Below are 24,194 nucleotides of genomic sequence, written 5' to 3' on the forward strand. Positions count from 1 at the left end.
CTCCACCAGCAAAGACTCTGACTCGCTTTATTGTGATGCTTGCTTTGATATGGTGGTCTGCAACCGAACTTGCAGTATGTCTGAGGTATATCTGTACTTGCTTTGTGGTGATGGTCTAGAACCAAACCCACAATATCTCCGAGGTATGCCCATATCTGTTGGTGTTTCTTAGTTTTCTTCTTCAATGACAATTAATTTTAGGTAGACTGTAACAGATTTACTCTTATAGAAGAAACACATGAGCGGAAGGCACAATAGCTTTAGGAGATCAGAATTCCTTTTGGGCAGCCTTGTGAACCACCACATGGTCTGTCTGGGCAGGTGAGTCATCTATGACTCCTTTGTTTACCCCTTTACTTGAGAGTTTAATCTTTGGTTTATGAGGCCACCACTGCCAGCAAAGGGGCTTATCTTAGGGAGAGCATTTACTCGAGTCATGTTATTATAGAAATGTGTGCTTTATTAGGCCTCTTCATATGTATGACTTACTACTATACGTAGGAAAACACAAATAATAAAAAGTTCACAAACTGACAATCTTGAGGAGAAAGAAGAGACAGGTATAAACATATCAAATATATTTAAAATGTTTTTTAATCTTTCAAGAAAAGGGTAATATTCTTAATATATAAAGAGGTCTTTTTAAGTAATAAGAAAAATATGAGCACCCCAATAGAAAAATGGAAAACGGACGTCAGTGAGTAAATTATGAGAGAAATATAAACATCATATGCAATAATATGGTGGCTATCAAATAATTGTGGATGGGGAAAAGAGAAATTATAAAAAGAAAAATATAATTAAGAGTTTAAATTTGGGATTAAAATTTAAGTAGATATGTTGTAGATAATATAAAAGAGGTTTTTGAAATTTTTAAAAGATCAATGCAAAAAGATGTATTTAAAAAGAAATATTTTTCCCAGCAGTTGCTAAAAATGGCCCAAAAGTAGCAGCAGGACTCTGCTTACCACAACTCAAAAAGTATAGTTAAAATGAGTGCATTTAAGTGCATGTAAATTATACCTCAACAAAGAGCCCAAATTTTGATCTAATACTAGTCTCAATTATTTAAAAATGTCCTAGAAGTTCTCAGACAGTAGCTGATTCCATGTCTTGTGGTAAGGAAATTTTAGGATAGGTGTAGCCATCCAGTTGTCACAATAAAGGGTATGTACAAGGATGTCTGGGTGGTGTTAAAAGAGTAAGAGAGCCAACAAAAGGGGCTCCTACTGGTTAAACTGTAAAAAGAGAGGCATTAAAAAGAAAATAATAATAATTATTAATTATAATGCCTTGAGTCTGTGAAAGGTCAAACAATGATACTTCAAAGGGGAGTTTTAACATAAAGTGTTATTGTATTGTTTATAAACGAAGAATGGCTAAAATAAGAGATAATTTTTCTGTAATTTTTTTAAACATAAGGGATAGTTACATTTGTCACTTTGTACACATGAATATATCTGAGATAAATTCTTAGAAATGGAATTGTTCAAGTATATATATTTAAATTTTTGATACACACTGACAAAATTGTCTTCCATAAAGGGCCCCAGCAATAAGTGAAAGTGACTCTTCTACACTTTCACCAACCCTGTTATCTAACTTTTTGATATTTCAGAATTTGAAAAGATGTATCTTATGATAATTTTAATTATACATTTCTCTTATCAGTGACATTGGGCTTTGTCCCCCCACCAATGACAAGTCATTTATACTTCCTTTTCTTTTGAACAATATCCTTTGCTCATGTTGTTATCACTTTTTCTTATTTATCTGTGGAACTCGTTACATATTGAGAAAATTAGCCCTTTATAGTATGTTTTGCAAATATGTCCTGTTCATTGTTTGATTTTTGAGTTGGTTTATGTTGTCTGTTTTTGTTTGTTTTGCAATGTAGAACTTTATTTTTATGTAACCAAACTTATCAATCCATTATTTTATGACTCTGGGTTTTGTGTCATACTTAGAAAGGTCATCTCCACTCTGAAATAAAAATCTTCTCCCAAGTTTTCTTATAGAAACTTTGAATCTTGATCCATCTATTATTTATTTTGGTGTAAAGAGTGAGATAAAACTACAACTTTGTTTTCACAAGACCATCTATTAAATAATATAATAGAATAAGTGAATCTTAATATTTGTAATATATTAACATTTAAAAGCGAGTTAGTCTACAGATACATGCAACAATATAAAATGAATCTCAAAAGTAATACGCTGCATGAAAGAAGCCAGACAAAAAAAGTAATATCATATGATCCCATTTATATGGGACTCTAGAAAATAGAAATGTAATCTATAGTGAAAGAAAGCAGATCATTGGTTGCCTAAGGCTGGGGCTGCGGAGGACACTGACCAGGAAGCGCACAGAGGGACATTCTGGATGTGATAAAGTATTCTAAATCTTGGTAGTAGTGGTGGTTTCATGGTTATATACACTTGGTAGAACTCAAATATAGTTAAAATGAGTGCATTTAAGTGCATGTAAATTATACCTCAACAAAGTTGATTTTTTAAAAAGCAAGTTATGAAAGAGTATTCACAGTATGATTTTTAGTTTTAGATATATAGAAATATATACATTATAAGAAAAAACACACTAAGGTGATAACAGTTAACCCCATACAGGAGGACTATGAGTATTTAAATTTTCTCTATTTCATTTATTTTCATTTTCTATTTTTTCTGTAGGAAAAATGAACTGCTTTGCATTAAGAAAAAAAAAGTTATTTAAAGTTAAAACAAGTATTACTTTGTACAGACCTTAATGATCCTAGGAAAATAAATTTGGAGAAATGAATGGGATTTCAGTCTCTACAGATTGAAAAAAACCCCACACAAACTTTCCAATAAAACATGCTACTTTTCTTAGCCAAATGTCTGAAAATAACCGATTTATGTTTTATCACTGACAATTGATTTCACAGATCATGTTTTCAAACATTATTGTTTTAAAGTTGAGAAAAGTGAGGCCCAGAGAAGTTAGGTAATTTGCCCACTTTCACACCACCAGCTGATAGCCAGGTGTCACTGTTACTAGTGGCAGGCCAAGGTTCTGATCCCAAATCCAGATCTGTTACTACAAACAGGGACCTACCTAGCCCACAGCACAAGCCTTCAGACTCGGTGTGCTTTTTGTCTTTATCACCTATTCTTTGTTTTATGAACTCATCTGCATTTCAAAAAGAATAGTGCTACCATTTTGGGAAATTCTTTTCAAAATAACATTTTAGTTACCATTAGAGTCTATAGTTTAAAATGCTTAATAGATTCCTGCAGGACTGTTTGTACTGAATATAAGAAGTATTGCTGGGCTGAGTTTTCACAAACCTGCCTAATTCAGCTGGTCCAACCCATTTAAAATCTTGGAGCACTTAATTGGTTATATTGAACTCTCAGTAGTTTTTTTTCTTCTTTATTATTTTTTCCCCATCACCATTTATCCCCGCAACCCTCTTCCACCTCCACTCACACCCATCCCCTGCAATCACCACACTGTTGTACATGTCCATGAGCTCAGTAGTTTTTAGAGTTTGTCATTTATTACTAAAAAGAACATCTTTCAAACAATTAAATCTATTTCTATTTCCTGATCTGTTGATGATATGATGTTAAATAATGACAGGGAAAAAATTATTGTCTTATTCTGACTATATTAGAAAACCCTTTGTCGTTTTACCTAAAAATGTGAAGTTCATTAGTTGGAAATAAAAGGAAACATTCTCAATATAATAAGGAATGGCTCATAATGAACTAAGAATAAAATAAACAGATATCAGGATAATAAATATATTTTATTTTAAAATTTACTCATGGGATTTTAATATCTCTTTCCAAACATTAATCATCCTTATATTTCTAAGATGAACTCTGGTCAGTCATGGTTTATTTCTTTTAACATAAACTGCTGAATTTGAGTAATATTTCATTTCTTTTTTATTAAACTGCTGAATTTGATAAGCTAGTTAAATACAGAACATTTGCATTATATTTATAGAGTTGTGTATAATTTTCTTTTTTGTGCTTTGTCAACCATTAAGTATACTGCGGGTTCTCTCTATGTCTAAGCTCTACAGAATGGTAATTATATTTTCCTTGGAAAATACCTTTCTTAGAAGTGGGTAAATTGTATAGAATTGCAAAACAGTAAGTGATAAGGAGGCAAAGAGAGTAACAGTTGCTGCAACTCATCATTTTTTCAGATAAGGAAATCCAGACTAGAGAGGTTAAGCAACTTGCCAAAGAGCACTGATATTTGGCCAAGCAAGGCTCAGCATCTCCAAGCCTCCAGTTCAATGAATGAATGATATAGATTTTTTTGACACCTATTCAATAGCAGGGAGTATGCTGTATAAGAGTAAAATGAATTGAGTTTGTAATTAAATTATAAGAAAAACATTTGGAAGATTACAATTAATTATTACATGACCACTTATTTTTAAAGGTGAAATAAATACTATATAGTAGCCATACCTGTGATTTTAATATTACAAGGAATGCCAAAAGGAGCCTCTCCTACAGTTCCAGTAGTCCCACCCCATCTGCATGCACACCCTAAGTCAAGTTTCTGTTGCATGAACTAAAAACAAAACAAAACAAAAATAGTTTCTTTAGCACCTACTTTTTTGCTGTCTGAAGAGAGAAAAAAATCAAATTCACATGTATATGACAAAAAATGTTTTTACTTATCCAAGGGCCTTTATGTTTATCTTCCCACCCCTCTCTTAAAGGTTACTTTGTTTTTCTGCATTTCCCGTATAGTTTTGTAGAGGAGAAATTTACACAAGTGTCTTATTCTAAAAGCATCTCATTAAAAACATCATACTTCAGTCCAAACCTCAAGATAATTATGACATGGCAAATGCCAGTTTTCTCTACCTGTTCAGTGATGGCTTGGAAGCTATAGAGTCTGACCAGTCCTGAGCTGTACATCACAATCAGTATTCCATGAGATAAGGTAGCATCTGTAACGTTCCCGAAGATCTGAGGGGAAAGGTAGATATCACCTGAGAAAAGACCAGGCGGCCCGTCCTCTGAGTGTTCATGGTGGTCTGTGCACTGGCTTAATATTCCAGCTACCACTACGACACCGCTGCCCAGAATCATAGGCAAGTATGACACAGAAGCTGGAAGCTAAGGCATTATCAGGATGAGCGGTGAGCCACGGGGTCTCACACCGGCCACCGATGGGAGGCACAGCAGCACTCACCCGCTTCAGCCATCTGCTGCACGGTTTCGTCAAGATCTCATGGCAAACTGTATTCCTCATGGACACCGAGTCCACCTAATTCTAAATGAATATTTACTCTACCATGCATATCCTGTCAGGGACCTATTCTTTTGCTGAAATGTTATTTATAAAGAGACTTAACTTTTAGCTAATTAAAGGAGAAACGATTGGATCTAAGAAAATAATTCTAATAAGAAACAGCCAGCTCCAGATTTTTATCATTACCTTGTTCTTTAAATCTTTAATAGTGTTTAATTTTTTAATCATATAAAAACCAAACAAGGTAAAGACCAAACACCTACTGAGTCATTAATCTAGCTAATTCGAGTAAGGCTTTGTCACTGTTCCCTTCCTGTTTCTATGCACTGGGACCTGTCATGATTTTTCACAGAATTCTGATGAAGAACTTGATCCTATGCCTATTTTAATATTCCACAAATGCCAAAATAGACAAATAATCACAGCAATGAAAGAACAGCTAGAAATTAAGTGAAAATGAGTTTCTATTTCTACTCAAGGAAAATTACTTAGTAAAGATTTACTACCCCAATAAATAGCTTAAGGTACATTCTAAGCCTGGACCCTGGTAGCCTTATCGTGCATGGTAAGTGAAAGATACACTTCAATCCTAAGTAACCATACTGAAACCATATTCCACAAATGATAATCTTGGACATGTGGGAATAAATAGAAACAGTTTATGACTTTGTTACGTGTCATTCCTGTGGTAGCCTGTAATTAGCATACACAATTACTTAATCCACAAGCACAAAGAGAACAATTACATTGATGAGTTGTGCGTTTCACTTATCTCTTAGAAGGTAAATCATACTTTGCTTTGATCTTGACTAGCTCATGACTTTTTATTCACTGATCCTCCGACCCCACTTTGAAGGAAGGACTTGTGTAATACATAGTTTCAAATAATGAGTGCTATAATAAAGAATCCACTCTATCTTAAAATTTGATTTGTACTTTGGAGTCAAATCTAGGTTAAAATTCCAGTTCCTCCATTTACTACCCGCTTAACTTCTTCGTTGAACACATTATGCTATAATGTTATGTTGTAATGTTTTACAACACGTTATGTTGTAAAATGCTCAAACTGCCTGGTACAAAACAAACAATAAATAACTAACATTATTCTTTGGGCTTTATGCAGTTTAGTATATTATGCTTATGTAATATAAATTCTTTAAAAATACATTCATCTTGTTTGCTAATGAACACTTGTGGGCTCTCAAGATCTGTCCTCTATAAATAATACTTTAGGTGCTTAATTAAGGACTAGTGGAACAGACCAGCAAATAACTATTCACTTAGAATAAGCAACAATTTTCTTAAAACAAAGTAGGAAATTACTGATTCTTTCACTCAAAGGAAATCTGTCCTTTTTTCCTCCCATGTAACAACCCACAAATCAAGAATGGCAAAAACAATAAATTTTAAAACTTGATGATTTGGAAATTTACATATTTAATTACAAGGCTTATTTATATATCATAAGCTTTAGATCTATACCTTGCAATTAAAATGAGGCATTTTGTTGCAGCTTTTCATCTTTATTTAATGATCATTTCAACAAACTTGGGAATAGTCCTTTGGAAAAATACCTTACTCGTTTCATAATTTTATAAAATAGTGGTTTGTTAATGACCACAAGCATTCAACACTATCCACATGAGAGGGATAAAAGCATGCAGAAAGATGAAGGGGTGATTAGGCTCTCTTCCCGTGTCAAATGTTCTCATATATTTTGAAATGAAATAAACTAGGTCAGCAAGCTTTTTACAGTCAGGGGAACATTTCCAATCAAAACATCTAATAAACAAACAATTAAATGATGACATTTCATCTGACTGTCGAAAAATTAATGTTGCAATTAAATCAGAAATGAGTTCTTACCTTTTTGTTGATCTCTAGAATCCCTATGAGTGAAAAAGGTAGGACATGGAACACTGCAAGGTACAGCAAGACAGACTGCTGAATGCCTGCCTAAAAGGAAAGACTAAAATTACAGGCAGCTCTCAAGAGTATTTCAGAAACACTCTGTTTTCATAAGTTGAAACCATCCACCTGTCCTAGCATGCAGTTACAGATGTTTTCATGAACTGAAAAACATCCAGCTACACTGCAGTTATTCAAACAGGGAGCTGTACATGCTCAAAATATGTCCATTAAGCCATTAGCACATATGAACAAAACTTTAAACATAACACTAACCATTTCTTAGCAACAAAATATATTTTATATACTGTACAACAAAAACATTTTATATACTGTATAACAAAATATATGTTATATATTGTATAATACATCACTATGTTACAAGTTAACATATATACTTATATTAATATAACATAAATTAATATATGTAACGATAAAATGCCTAATTGAAAGACACATAGTTATCACAGTCATATCATTTGAAAGTAGTGTTACACTGACATATCTATAAGAAATGAGAAAAAAATATCGACAATGAATGCTTGAGTGACTTCCCTGATCGAAGAGGGTTGCTTCCGTTCTTTGAAGAACAAGATCTAGTCAATTTCTTTCTACTATGGAAAGTAAAATAACCTGTACTATCCCAGAGTGGCTTAAAGGGAATTTCTCAAATGTGTGGTAAACAACTTTTATAGCATGCTTTGGAAAACAAAGATCATTATTTCTTTCATGACAAATCTGCAGACAAATTCCTATGGAAAAAAGAAATTCTTCACTGTATTGAATGTTTAAAGATGTCTACCTGCCGGGCCAATGCTGAGACTTTATTCTGAGCTGACTTGACTGTGATGACTTCTTGAGGCGTATCCCAGCTCAAGTATCTTTTAAAAGAATGAAGTAAAATTTATTCATTTGGAGGACAGGGGTCCTTATACTTAAAATAAAAATATAATAAATATTTTATAAGCAAAGTTTTCTAGTTACTTAAATTATAAAAGCAAAGTAATTTATTTTAAAAACAAATAAATAGCTAAAAGAATCCCCTCCCAACCCTTATATGAATATATTCTTATAAAAATATATAATTTTAATCCTTCCAGAGTTTTGAGGAATAAAAATTGTTTGATCCAACAGTATTCAAAACCTAGAAAACAAAACAACCATTCCTGCTTTAAAATGGGAGTTATAAAAAGCATAGAAAAAGTTACTTTCACATTCTGAATGCACTTACTCCAAAAATTTGCATCTAGTTTCTAAAACTAGTAGTTAAAATAATAGTTCTTAGACTGTACTAGGCAGACTAGCCTTCAGGAAAATCTACCATAAAGTGCATCCTACATATAGAATATTATTTGTAGATGGAAAACACAAAATTTTTTTTTAAGTTTATCTGTCAACCACTATAGGTTACTTATGAGGATACAAAGAAAATTATAAAGGGTCTCTATCCTCAGATCTTCAAATGTAGTCATGAGGAGAGAAAAAGAGAATAGGTTTATAAATCGAGATCTAGGTATACAATGGAAAACTTAAAAAAAAAAATTTAAATTAAAATGAAAAAGCTTTGAATTTCCTGGGCCACGAGTCTCAAATTTTTATAAAATCTTGAGTAATAAAATCATAAATAATACCTGAATTTGCAATATGAAGCAAGATATATTTTCTCAAGGACTTTCCCCGTAGTTGCTGATATACGAAGTAGCCAGTTATGAGCAGTTAGTGCTATGAGTGAGGATTTATAATCTGATGGATTGGGCAGCATTTCCCCCTAAAAAAATGAGATGTAAAAATGAAACTACTTGGCCATGAACAATCTGCAGTACTCAATGTCCAAAGAAAATAGCTAAACACTTAAAGAAACAGTCAAATAAGTAAACCAAAGGAGAAACAGTAAATGCTCAAATACACAAATAGAGAGTTAAGGCAAGGAAAGATAAGATTGTGGTTAATTACTTTCTTTTTCTTTTTGTGATTATTATTATTTTTAATTGCATTTATTGGGGTGACACTGGTTAATAAAATGATAAAGGTTTCGAGGATATAATTTTTGGGTAATTATTTTCATCATTAACTTATTGAGTTTATTCATATAAAGTACTTAAACAGTACCTGAAATAACTTATTACCTATTAATTATTATCTACCATTAAGTATTCAACAAATGTTAACAAATGATCATAACAACAGTAGGAGTATTAATGATGCTACTGTGATAAAGAGTTCAGCAACAGGAACAAGCTCTTAAGACCACGTAGAACAGCACAGCGGTTAACAGTCATCACTAGAATCAACGTTTCTTTATTCTAAGACTTGTTTTCCTTTTGGTAGAAGTCAAAATGGCAAAAGAGTGAATTACCCCATTAGTCACTGTGGCTCAACTCTAACTCCAAATGAAAAGATATAATCCAGAATCAAGGCAGCCAGACAGGAACAGGAAGGGCCTGGTTTTAAAGAAAACCTCTGTCACCAAGGAATTACAGCCCTAAAAGAGGGTTTCTGCTGAGGTGTACCTGCCGCTGGAGAGCTGCCACAAGGTGGGAGTCTAAGGCAGGGCGAGGGACAAAGCAAAGGGCTCGGCTTTGATTTGTGGAATAGACAGGGAGTTCTAAGGGCAAAGTTAAAAACAGGGAAGTTAAAGTTAATCTAGCATTTGCTTAGGCTGTAAGTGAAGAGAAAAAAAAAAAATGAAGGCATAGGTATTTTATACATGCTCCCAAAGATTTGTCTTCCCTTTCAAATGCTAGGAAAGGAAATAAGGGGGGGGGGTTGTTTTGTTTTTTGTTTTTTATCAATTTTTATTCTATGGTGTATTATATAAGTATCATCTCATGGAGATTTTTAGGTTTTTAAAAAATATACTATTTATACTTTGTCTGTTAAAAAAAAAAAAAAAGAATATGAAGGAGCATATATAATAGGCTTCAGATCTTTTCTTAAACCAAAGTTATATTCCACACATTGTCTCAGAATAGAACGGTGCTAATTTAAACAGTTTCACATCAGTATGTTAAAAACAATGCAGTATGCTTCTTAGTTTTTCTTAATGGAAAATCTTGCTTCACTTCAAATGAGAATAAAATGTTTAACAAGAAGTGAGACTAGGAACTAGGTTACCTGAAACTCTACTTTTACAGGACTGCTCCAAATTTTTTGGTGCTTTGTACTAGTGTCTTCAAAACTTTTCTCAATTAAGAAATTTGTCACCCTCCTCCCTGCACCAGTGAAAATGGATACAAAGGCTTTCTCTATTGGGGCACAGCAGTTATTTTTAGCTTTCAATAAGGAGCTGGGGAAGGAAACAGATTTAAAGCTTTCTACTTTTTAAAATGGAGCCTTCTGTGAACAGAGAGTAAGTGTCCAGGGAAAAAGAAAGCAGTAGCTACAGAAAGCTACAATTTTATGTAAAAACAGTGTGGTTTGTGTTTGTTTTTAAAATTTAATAGTAAATTCAAAGTATAGCATTCTTATCCTTGTGAGTTCTATTTTTCGTAAACAACAACCAACCGGATTCAAAGACCTGATTAACCTGTTGTAGTGCTTCCTAAGTGCATTTCTTATTACACTGATCCCATGGAAAACTAAAATTGAGAAATATACCTAAAAAAAGGAGGTTTATGATCAAGAGTTTGGAAAAATGGTTTGGCAATCACCACGCACATTAGTATTATAATAAGTATTATCACTATTAAAGGCTCTGAGAAGTAATTCTATAAATTTAACCTTTTAAACTCAGAATATCCCAAACTTATTTGTCTACAACCTAATTCCTCTGAATTCCTTTAGCAACTCTAAGATATTAACATCTGCCCTAGTCAGACTGGCTCAGTGGTTAGAGCGCCGGTATGCAGACTAAAGGGTCCCGGGTTCAATTCCAGCCAAGGGCATGTACCTCGGTTGCAGACTCAATCCCTGGCACCAGTCAGGGTGTGTGTGGGAGGCAACCAATCGATGTGTCTCTCTCACATCAATGTTTCTCTCTCTCCCCCTTGCACTCTCTGTGAAAAGCAATGGAAAAAATATATCCTCAGGTGAGGATTAAAAAAAAGATATTAACATCTAATGAAAAGTGTCTTGAAAAATACATACTAGGGCAATGCTGGTCTAATGGAATGAGCTTATATTATTAACATTATTGATTTTATTTTAGATAGAGAGAGAGGAAGTGAGGGAGAGAAACATCAAATTGTTATTCCACTTATTTATGCATTCATTGGTTGATTCTTATATGTTACCTGACTGGGGATCGAACCTGCAACCTTGATGTATCAGGATGAATGTCTAACCAACTGAGCTACCTGGCCAGGGCCTCATTCTTTTTTCATTTTTATCTTATGATTTTCCTAACAAGATTCCTGGAAGAAACTCATAAGAATCCCATTTCAAACAGTCATATAACATAACTGTCGCCCATAACATGCAACAAAATTATTTTGTTTCAGTATAGTAAGTAGAATGATTTCTCTTTTTAAAAATATATCTTTATTGATTTCAGAGAGAGGAAAGGAGAGGGAGAGAGAGAGAGAAATATCAATGATGAGAGAGTCACTGATCGGCTGCCTCCTGCACACCCCAGACGGGGGATCGAGCCTGCAACCCGGGTATGTGCCCTGACAGGGAATCAAACCCCAATTGCCTGGATCCTAGGTCAACACTCAACTGCTGAGCCATGCCTGGCTGGGCAGAATGATTTCTTAAACACTAAGAATAACTATAAACTAGTTTTTATTTCTTATGGAACTTTTAATCGGCTCATAACTTTCTAATTTACAAGATTTACAATTGGTATTGAATTTAAAAATATATTCATAATATTATTTCATGAGGAAAAATAATAAACAATAGATACACTCTCTTGATTCCTTTCAAGATTCAGGAATCACTATTATATTTAAGTTTTATTCCCTTATACAATATATTAACGATACTCAGTTCTAGGCTAAAAATGCTTTAGAAACAAATGCCTGAAAACAAATCTTACCACTGGGCATTCCCATAATAAAGCATCCTCTATTTTTTCTGATTTAGAACATTTGGGCATTTCATAAAGTTTTCTTGGCTCTGATGCAACACTGGAAAAAAAGGAAAACAAATGATTAATGATTATTCATCTTGATATCTGAGACAGTGTTTGCCCAGGTTTGAGTGATTTTTTCTATTCAGAAATTTAGACTACCAAAATACAATTACTAGTTTGTTTTTCTCTTCTTAATTAAATGTTAACATCTTTCCTGATTATAAAATTTATAATATATATTCATAGAAAAAATCTTAAAAATATAAAATTTAAATAGATTCATACTGTAAAAATACCAAAAACCACCACTAGTTCATTTCCCTCCAGTTTTTCTTTATATACATTTACCTACCTGCAGGTTATTTTCCAAAACAGAATCATGAACATTTAATATGAATATCTTGGTCGAATTACATGGTGTTAATATTTGTTACTCCAATATTTTTAAATGAAAATTAATTAAAGAGTCCCACTATTTTAGAATGTAGTGGATAAAAAGGTAAACACCCTTTATGGTTTGTTTACTCCCAAAATGCCTTTCGAAAAGGCTGAACAAGTTTATACTTCTGCCGATATATATATATTTTAAATATATCTTTATTGATTTCAGAGAGGAAAGGAGAGGGAGACAGAGAGACAGAAACATCAATGATGAGAGAGTCATTGGGGATCGAGCCCGCAACCTGGGCATGTGCCCTGACCGGGAATCGAACCTCGATCTCCTGGATCCCAGGTGGATGCTGAGACACGCCCGGCCGGGCTCTGCCAATATTAAATGCTACATTTTTGATGTGAAAGTCTCTTACCTTTCATTTATACTTCTCTGATTACTACTGAAATGTACTCACAGATGTTTTCATTTTTTAACTGATGAACTTTAAAACTAAACTACTATTTAGACACAATTTTGAGGGTAACAATTTTATTCACCTTTGATGTTTTCTCAAATCAAAGAGAATTTCACAGGAATGAAAGCAACCTCGTATGTAATTCTAACCTACAAGTAAAACACCCCTGAATGGCATATTAAAGAATTCTGATACTACTTACCAATGCCACTTCCACTGATTTAAAAAAAAAAAAAAATTAAAACAGATACCTCTAAATTGGAAAAGCTATTAATTGGGCATTAAATGATACCAAAGAATTACTGCTCATTTTGCTAGGTATGATGACATTATGATGTCCAGATTGTCACTTTCAGCATGATAACATGAGGAGATCTGTGGGTGTGCATCCCAGGAAAACTGGTATAGATTATAAAAGGATAACTATCTGAAAGTCTCTGGAAATGGTCCTGGGGGCATACGTGAGATGAAGAAATATGTAGTCAGGAAAAGCTACTAGAAGTCAGTAAGAAGAGTGAGTCTGTGGTAATTGAATTAGGATGTGTTCCCTCCCCACTATTCTCAGTTCAGCAAGACAAAAACTCCACTCCAGGCAGATGTAGCCAAGAGCACAGGGCTCCCTCTACCCCAGCTCCCAGAGGGCTACCCTCCTGGGGCAGCATTTATTATCCATCCCCCAGCTGCTTGTGGCTGGGGCTGAGTCCTGAATGAGTAAAGTCAAGAGGTGGGGTTCCCTTCTTCTGCCTAGCCCCTACTCATGGGACAGAGGTTCTACCTTAGGCATGGCATGCCTAAGAAGACTGGAGCCTAGATTTGTCTTATCCCATCTCATAAAGCAGTGTTCCACACTGAGAAAGCAAGAAGACCTGAGGCTAATGCCTGTCCCAACCCCAAGTGGTCAGCTTTTAGAGTAATCACTCAGAGAGAAGCATGCCATTGACTCCCAGACTCCCCACAGCTCCAGAGCCTTGACTCAAAGACTTTGCCATGGGGGAGAAGCAGAGCATGAAGCGGATAGCCCCTAGTCCCTTCCCAGAGGAACTGACTTCATCTGCAACAGAGTGGAGAAGTTCTAGCCTAAGTGCTCTCTCAAAACCATTGATGATTGTGATGAAAGGCAAATGGGAAAAGATTGGTAGATTCACTGTCCATAGAGGCTAAACTGTAAGCGGCTAACTTGTCAGAGAGAATCAGAAAAAAACTGCTAGGAGAAGCCCTCCTGAGTCAGAACAAATTTAAAACACTACCTAAAACACTATCCTAACTTCTAGTTTCTGGTCCAACATGTAAAGAGCTTAGAAGTCATGCCACCTGTCCTTGCTACAAGAAAAGAAAAATGAACAAAATGAAAATCAACAACTCTTATATCTATCAAACAATTGAGCTCACAGGGCAAACTGCAGCTCCCAACAATGGAGAGAGAGGTAGACACAAAGAATCACATCTTACCAGGAGCAAAACTCAGGAGCAAGCTGCGGGAGTCAGTACTGGGGAGACAAAAACAGAATTACTAGAGGACACCTACAGAGGTGTTAGCCTCTGACACCTACAGCTACAGCAAACATCAAGCACAGTCTAACTCCTAGCCAGATAAACATAAAACTTTACTCTAAAGACCCATTTGCCACAATTTCTTTTATCTGATACATCACATACAACTTTCTTTTTTTTTAAAATATGTTTTAATTGATTTTAGAGAGAGGGAGAGGGAGAGGGAGAGAGAGAAACATCAATCAGCTGCCTCCTGCATGCCCCCTACTGGGGATTGAGCCACAACCCAGGCAGGTGCCCTGACCCGGAATCAAACCGTTGGCCTCTTGGTGCATGGGAGGACACTCAACTGAGTCACACCAGCCAGGGCATCACATACAACTTTCAACAAAAATTACAAGGCATGCTAAAATGCAAAATACAAAGTTCGAAAATAAAGTATCAGAACCAGACTCAGATATGGTGAAGATATTGGAACCTAGATGGGAATTTATTGGTGATTTAGAATTTGGAATCACATTGGGAACTTAAAATAACTATGATTAATATGCTAAAGGCTCTAATGGCAAAAGCGGACAATATGCAAGAACAGATGAGTCATTAAGCAGAGATTTTTTTTTACAAAGCCTACGGAAAAATCAAAAGGAAATGCTACAAATCAAAAGTACTCTAACAGAAATGAAGAATGTCTTGGATGGGCTCATCAGTAGACTAGACACAGCCAAGAAAAGAATCAGTGAGCTTGAAGATATATGAACAGAAACTTCTGAAACTAGAAAGTAAAAAAAAAAAAAAATGAGAAAAACAGAACTTCCCAAACTAGAAAAAATAAAAATAAAGCAGAACAGAATATCCAAGAACTATGGGACAACTAGAAAAAAAAATGTAATGTACACATAATGGGAATACCAGAAGGAGAAAAAAGAGAAAGCAAAACAGAAGTAGCACTTGAAATAATAATGGTTGAGAATTTTCCAAAATTAATGTTAGATACCAAATCACAAATTCTGGAAGCTTACAGAACACCAAGAATAAGAAATACCAAAAAAAATCATACCTAGGCATACCATATTCTAACAGTAGAAAATAAAAAAGAAGCCAGAGGGTGGGAAAAGTGCATTACCTATGATGGACTAGGATAGGAATTACATTGGACTTCTTCTTAGAAACCATGCAAGCAAGTAGAGAATGGAGTAAAATACTGAAAGTGATAAAATAACCCCACCAACCAAAACTTCTGTATCACAAGAAATTATCCTTCAGAAGTTGAGGAAAAATAAGACTTTCTCAGACAAGCAAAAATTTAGGAAACGTGCTGTCAGTAGACCTGCCTTATAAGAAATTTTCAAAGTAGTTCTTCAGAGAGAAGAAAAATGATATGGGTCAGCAACTCAGATCTACATTGAGAAAGGAAGAGTGTTAGAGAAGAAATAAATGAAGGTAAAACAAAATTCTTTATTCTTCTTATTCTTAATAAAAGATAAAAACCTGTTAATAATAATAGCAACAAGGTATTCAGTGATTATAACTTATGGATAAGTAAAATGAATGACAGCAATATTATAAAAGGCAGTAGGGGGGAATTAGAAATACTCTATTACAAGTTAACTGCACTACCTATGAAAAATGTTACTTGAGCCTGCCGGGCGTGGCTCAGCAGTTGAGCATGGACCTAGGATCCAGGAGATTGAGGTTTGATTCCCAGTCAGGGCACATGCCTGGGTTGCAGGCTCAATCCCCAGCAGGGGGCGAGCAGAAGGCAGCCAATCAATAATGACTCTCTCTCATCATTGATGTTTCTATCTCTCTCTCCCTTCCTCTCTCTGAAATCAATAAAGATATATTTTTTAAAAAAGAGTGTTACTTGAAAGAAATTTAGATTAGTTGTAATGTATATTGCAACTTATAAGGCAACCACTAAAAATTTTTAAAAAGAGGTATAATTGATAGGCTAAGTGGAGGGAAAATGAATCACATAAAATGCTCAATTAAAACCAGGGGAAGCATAAAAAGAATAAAAGACAAAAAGGGAGTAAAGAACAAAGGCAATGAACAGAAAATAGTTACTAATATGGTAATTATTAAATCAACTGTATCAATAAACACTGTAAATGTAAATGGTCTAAATACAGTCATTGAAAGACAGAGGCTGTCAGAGTGGATTAAAAAAAAAGACCCAAATATATGTTGTCTACAAAATAAACCATTTTAAATATAAAGACACAGAGAGGGTAAAAATAAAGGGATAGAGAAAGATACACCATGCAAACATTAATCAAAAGAAAGATGGAGTAGCTATATTAATTTCAGACAAAGCAGGTTTCAACAAGGGAAATTATTAGGGATAAAGAGTGGCATTACGTAACGGTAAAGGGGTCACTTCTCCAAGCCATAAAAATCCTTAACATGTATCCATCTAACAACAGAGTAACAAAATGTGTGAGACAAAAACTGATAGGACATAATGAGAAACAGATGAATCCACTATTATAGTTGCACATTTCAGTACAACCTCTGTCAGTAACTAACAAATCCAGCAAGCAGAAAGTCAGTAATAATATACTTGAACTGAACAGTATCATCCATCAACTGTGTCTAATTGACATCTACAGAATATTTTATGCAACAACAGCAGAATACAGATTCTTCTCAAGCTCACATGAAAAAATTCACCAAGATAGACACAATCTGGGCCATAAAATATACCTTAACAAATTTAAAAGGCTAGAAAATAATACAAAGTATGCTCTCACACCACAGTGGAATTAAATTAGAAATCAGTAACAGAAAGATGGCTGAAAAAATCCCCAAATATGTGAATATTAAACAATACACTACTAATTAACAGGAGTAAAAGAAGAAATCTCAAGGGAAATTTTAAAATATTTTGAACAAAATGAAAACAAATATATAACATATCGACATTTGTGGGATGCAGCAAAAACAATGCTTAGAGGGAAATGTATTGCGCTAAATGTGCAGAGAGGGGTGGGCAAAAGTAAGTTTATAGTTGCTCATATGGAAAATAACACAATAATTAATCATACAGATAAACTCTGTGCTTTGCATACTCACAACTGCAACCTACTTTTGCCCTCCCCTCTATGTACAAGAAAAGGAGATGAGCTTCTCAGTTGGTGAACATGTGAAGATTCAGGGAACATGGAAGCTCTGTGCTCCTTCCCACATACCTCGCCTTATGTACCTCTTCCATCTGGCTGTTCCTTTTATAATAAACTGGTCATCTAAGATGCCAGTAACAAAAGAACACATGTTATGTGACTCAATTTATCTGAAACAGGTGAATCTATAAAGACAGAAAGTAGACTAGCAGGTGCTTAGGGCTGAGGAATTTAATTTTGCGATAGCTAAAAAATATAGGGTTTCTTTTGGAGGTAATGAAAATGTTCTAAAGTGATGGTTGCCTATATGAATCACCAACAGTTCATCAAAATCATATTCATTAAATATGAATTCCAATGAGCCAAAAATCACTGAAATGTATATTTTAAGTGCGTAAATTGTATATGTGAATCATATCTTAATAAAGCCATTTGAAAAAACACCCATATTTTTTAGAAAAGCAAACTTAATATAGCATGATGTTTAGAATATGCTTTAAAATTCTTAGCAAAGAGGTAAAGGAAAAAGAGAGAGGATGGGATAAAGCAAACGTGGCCAAATCTTGATAGCTTTGGAATCTAGGTAATGAGTATACGGGGCTTCACTATATTATTTTCTAGTTGAGCAAATTTGAAAATTTCCTCTTAAAACGGCACATATTTCCACAAAACATAGACATTCTCCTCTAAAGCAGCATCTAATTATTAGGTACCGGACTCTCTTGACTCTGATACCTTTAAAGCAGAATAAACTACGACACAGGCCTCTGAGAGCAGTGTGTCATTTTGCCTGCACTACAAAGTAATCTCACTTTAAGTGGTATTTACAAAGATGAAACCTGCCACTTTAGATTTAACAAGATTTTCAAACTACACGAATTTTACCAGCTGTTTTGGACACATTTTTCCACTCTCTTGTTTCACGAAGCTCTAATGTAGGCATGAGATTCTATAAAAATTAGAGTTAAGATCAACCGTGAGGCGGATTACAGCAAAAAATTTCCCCCCAAAAAGGTACCTGCTGACACAGCACCGATAATTATCAAAATATATTCTTCCTCTCTCATAGGCTATAGGTGACTTGGAATGAGTAGTCCAAACATTCTTAAATTTAGTACTTTCCTGAAAGACACAAAGAAGTTCGGTTTAGGAAATAACCCGTCAGCCTCTGCCGTGCACCCACTTTACGATGGCCAGTTAAATTGAGGGCTTTCAAAGAAATTTCACGTACGGAATTTAAAAACCTGTCCAATTCTTCCTCCCTCTCACGTTTTGGTTTAAGCAGGGTGACCAACTTTTGGGAAGACTGTTTGAGGGAAGACATAAGGAGCTTAAAAACCTAAAAGCGCCTGGCGGCCCCATTAACACCTATTTACTAATCCCCCAGGCTCAGGGCACCGACGCCCCTCTCAAGCACAAATAACCTCCTTTAAAGGGGCACGGCCGCGGCCCCGCCCCGGCGGCGGTCACCTGGCAGACCAGCGCCCGCAGCAGGCCCAGGTTCGTCCTCTGCACCACGCCCGCGTCGCTCGAGAAGAAGCCCAGCGCCCGGCGGCTCAGCCGGCGGCACACGTTGGGCTTCCGGGTGGGGCCCATGGACGCGGGCCCCGCCGCGGGGCTGGCGCGGCCGAGAGGGGCGCGAGCCTAATGCCCGTGCGGGGCAGCGGCCGCCACCTCGGGACCGCGAGGCCCCAACTCCCCGCGGGGACGTGGAGAAACTAGCGCGGGGGCCGACGGAAGACGGCGCTGGCACCGCGTGGGCACCAACAGGAGGGGAGGAGAAGACCCCCCTTTACGGCCTGTCCCCCGAGCCCCCCGGGCTCTGGCCCCGGCTACGGACTGCGTCGCCCCCGTAACGCGCGGCCTGCGGGAGCCGTTCCCTCCTCGGGAAATGTAGTTCCCGGGAGCGGGGCTTGTTTCCAGAACTACAGTTCCCATCAGGCTGCGGGGAGCGGGGAGCCCGGGCTCCCGCCGCTGGCCCCGCCCCCGAGGCCCCGCCCCGCCCCGCGGCCCCGCCCCCTCTGACGGGCGGAGGCTGCGCCGTGGGGCTCCGGCGCCTTTCCGGTCTGCAGGCGGCGCGGGCGACAACGCTGGGGGCCCCGGGGAGGACCTGGGAGCGCTTAGCTGCAGCCTCCGTGTCCCCCGCGCCTCTCAGCCCCTGCCTTTCGCTGTGGGAGACGCTGACTGGGCGCCGAGAGAGGCGCGGTGTCGAGGGCGACACCCCCAAAGCAGCGCCCTGTGCTGAAGGTACGCCCCGCGGCTTTCCCGTCAGTACCACGCTGGACGATGTGGATGTTCACGTTTAAGCATTCGGGGGCCGTAAACCCTGTGCTCGTGAGTTGTGAGTTAGCGGTGGAAGATGCTGGGCATTGCCACCAGACTGGGGTGCATTGGTTTCCCAGAGGCCCGCCCTTCTGCGGTCTGCGAGGACACAGGCTGGTGGTTTTGCGATAATTGCTGCGTTTCCCTTCCTCTCGCCTCCTCTTTTCCCCTCCGTAATGGGAATAAAATGTGAAATGTTTACATTCTTATTCGACTGCCTAAGAAATTCCGCGTTGATTCCTCTAAATAAAAGTAAAGTAAAATGTCCAGCCCTGCCTGCGGAGTGAAAGTTCCCACTGCACTGCATTGCCAGTCCTCACGCCCCAGCTGTGCCCCGTTGCTCTGCTCGTCCCTTGAGTCTGTCTTTGCCTCTCCCACGTGGGCTTGGCCTTGCTGCTTCCAGTTCAGCACATAGGCAAGGGAGAGATGGCATCTGACTGACAAAGCAAAAAGTACAGTACTGTGTGGGTGCATTGGGTCGCAAAGTGTTTAGTAAAAATTTGCCACATCTCTTTTTAACGCTGCTGAATTTCCTTTAGGGACTGGGCTTTTGCTGATTTTTCATAACTTATTTACAGCATACTGTGGAGTGCTTTGTGTATTTTTAGACAGTGCTATAATAGTTAATTTGGTAATTCATGAATGCAGCTGTCACTGAGAAAACTGGGACTCGGAAAAGATAACTGGATTTTCTTTGGCTGAAATGAAATTCAAATCATTGCCGAACTGAATCCATCATCTCTCTTTTCTCTCTCCTTCCCCTTCACTGCCACTTGTTTGTCATCTTGTGGTATTTACCTCACCACCAAGTCACCCAAGGGACAGTCATCCTAGATGCCATCTTCTTCTTCACCCACAACCAAGTCCGTTTGATTCTAACTCTTGCTCATCTCCTCATACCCCCTGAGTAATTTAGAATCTCACCATTTTATCACATTATATTATGAACAGCCTCCCTTCTGCCTTAAATACTTTCAGTTCCACCCCTCTTCACTGCTGCCAGAGTGAGTTTTCTAAAGCACAAACCTGCCATTTCTCTATTAAAATCTTTAAGTGGCTCCTAATCACCCGGAGCAGAATTCCTCAAACCCAAGTAAATACCCAGGATTCTCTGTTGTTAAATGAAAATATTTTCAGTATGTTAAATCTATGCAAGTGTAAAACTATATATAAATTCCTTATGTTGCATCTTTTGTGCAACTATAACTTATGAATAAATAGTTATAAGTTAAATGAAGCAAAACTATAAAACAAATTCAAATGAATACTTATACATTGTTACCGATGAGACTGTTGCCAGGCCTACCATACTCTAAAAGCGAATGTTCTCGGTCCTCCGTGTTGTAACTTCCTTATAGAAAGGCCTGTCCATACTGTCTTTGTGTTGAGAGCTCACTCACTGCCCTCACCTGTTTTCTTTATTTAAACCACTGTAAAGCCTTCCTTTTTTCAGTGTGTCGTGATTTCATTTGACCTTCGCTTGACAAACATCATTTACATAAAATAGTCCCCATTGCTTCTCATTAGCCTGTGCCGATGACAAATGGTACCACATGTTTACCAGTGCACTCCTAAACACAAACGGAAACTGAAAATTGTGACAGTAATGGATTAAAAGGTGGTCATCCAGGTGTCCCAGAGTGTCCTTTTTGTTAAGAATTTTTTGTTGTTTAGATTTTTACGTAGGGGTCTGTATGGGTATATTATAGGACAAAATCTGAATCTTTTAGTGCAGTATACAGAGTACTCTGTTATCTGCATCTTGCCCACATTTTCAGCCTCATCTCTTTTTCCATCTTCACATTTGCTCTTGTGGTTCTGACATGGTGCTTACTTGCTCAAGCCAGTGTGCCTTTACATTTCAGATTTTCTTTGTCTGGAGCTCCCTTCCTCTCCTCCTCTTATCTGTTTATTTCAAGACTCATCCCAGGTATCTCAGCTCCACTCGGACACTTTTCCTGACCCCCTCCACTTTAGTTGTAACCTTGCCCTCTTCTAACATGTCACTCTGCATACGTTGGTTGTGGCATTATATTAGAATTGTCGTTTGACTTCCCTCCATTGTTTTTAGGGTATTCCATTCATTTAGTAAGCATACATAAGCATTACTTGTATTTTAGGTAGTGTACTATATAAGCTGAATGAATGGACTACTCTAAAGACAATGTCTGTATAGAATCCTTTATCAGCAACTAAGTGCTTTTAACATAGATGTAGATTTAGCCTCCCTTTAATCTTTATATCATAGGAAACCACAATATTAATAAGAAGAAATTACTTTTTAAAACTTAATTCCCAACAGTTCTACCTATAAAGTAGGTATTTTCCACTTCTTGAAGGTCAAGTGGCATGAACAGATATCCCTAGCTTAGGATTTAGAAATGACTTCTCTTAATTTGGGGCATAGAACAAACAGTTCCTTTTCTTTTACCCCCAGTTTGTATCTATATGATGTTTACAGAATACTTAACCATCTTTGCCATAATATTTTAAAGCGAGGAAGAGGAGATATGAACTTAGAAGTTAATAAAATGCTTTTTGATCATATGTGTTGTTTAGGAAGCATGGTATAACCAAACAAATATATAAAACACTCGGGTTATTAAACTTGAGCATTTGTTCAGAGACCAGAAAATTTGAGCCAAGGCCATGAGAAGTCATTCATTGAACATGTAATTATTTTCATGTACAATGTTCTGGGAACTGTTTTGGCATAGAGTGTAACAGTGAACAGGATGGACAAGGTCCTCCATGTTGGGGGAGATTAAACAAGACAGTAAATAAATACATTTAAAAAATAAGATTTCAGGTAGTGATAAGTGTTGTGAAGAAGATAGAACAGGGTGATGTGCTTGATAGAGTGGTTGGGAGCCCTGCTTTGGCCAGCATAGTCAGGGAAGGCCTCTCTGAATTGTGGGCTTTGCGTTGAACCCTGAATGTTGAGAAATAATCAATCTGCAAAGAACTAAGGTTACAGTAGTCCAGAGAAAGAGATGCCTGCTTGAATGCAGGGTCCCCAAGGCAGTAACAACTTTGGCTTATTCTAAAACTGTCAGAATGTGGCTCTTTATTGTGCACAAGAGAGATGAACTTGAAGAGGTAAGCTAGAAACAAGTTATTTCAGATATAAGGAATTTCTGATTTTAGCCCTAGCCGGTTTGGCTCAGTGGTTAGAGTGCCAGCCTGAGGACTGAAGGGTCCTGGGTTTGATTATATATAGCCAAGGGCATGTACATATCTCGGTTGCAGGCCCCCCCAAGTCGGGGCATGTGGGAGGCAGCCAGTCAGTGTGTCTGTCTCACATTGATGTTTCTCTCTCTCCCTTCCACTCTCTCTGAAAAGCAATGGAAAAAATGTCCTCAGGTAAAGTAAAAAAAAATTTTTTTAAAAAGAATTTCAGATTTTATTCTGTTATAATGGGAAGCCATTTGAAGGAGAGTGACATAATCTAATTTGTGTTATAATAAGTTTTCTATGGCTGTAGGGTGCAGAATGTACTGGGGTGGAGCAAGAATGGAAGCAAGGAAGCAGGTGGCTCTCCATCTTCCATTGCTCCAGATAAAAGATGATGGTGTTTGGACTGGAGTGCTAGCAGGAGGGATGGAAAGAAGTGAATAGATTCAGGATATATTTTGGAGGTAGAGGTGACAGGACTTCTAATGTAGTAGATATTAATGATGAAGAAAAAATATTCAAGTAAGATCATGATAAAGCAGAACCACAAATAAACATCACCAAATTCCCCAGAACAAATGAAAAACAGAACTCATGATGCGGTGCCAATGAAACAATGCTTAGATTTTATTAAATGTATATATTAGTATTTAAAATTTATTTTTTAATGTGTCTTTATTGATTTCAAAGAGAGGAAGGGAGAGGGAGAGAGAGAGTTGAAACATCAATGATGAGAGAGTCGTCATTGATCGGCTGCCTCCTGCACGCCCCCGACTGGGGATTGAGCCCACAACCCTGGGCATGTGCCCTGACCAGGAATCAAACCACTATCCCCTGGATCCTAGGTTAATGCTCAACCACTGAGCCACACCTGTCCAGGCTACATTAGTATTTTAGACATTAATGTTAGGATCTATTCTGTGGCTGGGGCATGTCGGAAGAAGGGAATAAAATCAGGTCCCAAAAGTAGGCAGGAGTCAGATCATGTGGGATCATGATAATGTGATGCAAAAATCACCAGTGATACAACATTCCCTTTAAGAGAT

The 24,194-nt window shown here is 37.1% G+C and overlaps 2 protein-coding genes across 5 annotated transcripts in view; one reads left to right on the forward strand and one right to left on the reverse strand.

Moving 5' to 3' along the window:
- The window catches only part of DCAF17 (DDB1 and CUL4 associated factor 17), a 33,800-nt gene extending 14,376 nt beyond the window's left edge, over positions 1–19,424 (reverse strand). Inside the window, exons 1-8 of one of the 4 annotated variants that reach the window (XM_087819777.1) lie at positions 19,123–19,424; positions 18,671–18,774; positions 12,156–12,246; positions 8,809–8,945; positions 7,980–8,058; positions 7,136–7,225; positions 4,879–4,983; positions 4,474–4,579 (exon numbers count right to left, since the gene is read on the reverse strand). In XM_087819777.1, the coding sequence (XP_087675903.1) occupies positions 4,474–4,579; positions 4,879–4,983; positions 7,136–7,225; positions 7,980–8,058; positions 8,809–8,945; positions 12,156–12,246; positions 18,671–18,774; positions 19,123–19,248 (838 nt within the window). In that variant the 5' untranslated portion in view covers positions 19,249–19,424. Of the gene's footprint in view, positions 1–4,473; positions 4,580–4,878; positions 4,984–7,135; positions 7,226–7,979; positions 8,059–8,808; positions 8,946–12,155; positions 12,247–14,488; positions 14,527–18,670; positions 19,035–19,122 lie in introns of those variants that run through there. The other 3 variants (XM_016203354.2, XM_016203510.2, XM_087819778.1) reach the window with 3 other exon arrangements.
- Positions 19,425–19,716: 292 nt separating this feature from the next.
- METTL8 (methyltransferase 8, tRNA N3-cytidine) overlaps positions 19,717–24,194 on the forward strand; it is a 56,783-nt gene continuing 52,305 nt past the window's right edge. The window contains exon 1 of the mRNA XM_087819779.1: positions 19,717–19,899. The gene's annotated coding sequence lies outside the window, so the exon portion shown is untranslated. The remainder of the gene's footprint in view (positions 19,900–24,194) is intronic.

This window comes from Miniopterus natalensis, chromosome 8, assembly GCF_054644295.1.
Source record: "Miniopterus natalensis isolate mMinNat1 chromosome 8, mMinNat1.hap1, whole genome shotgun sequence".
Taxonomy (NCBI): Eukaryota; Metazoa; Chordata; class Mammalia; order Chiroptera; family Miniopteridae; genus Miniopterus; species Miniopterus natalensis.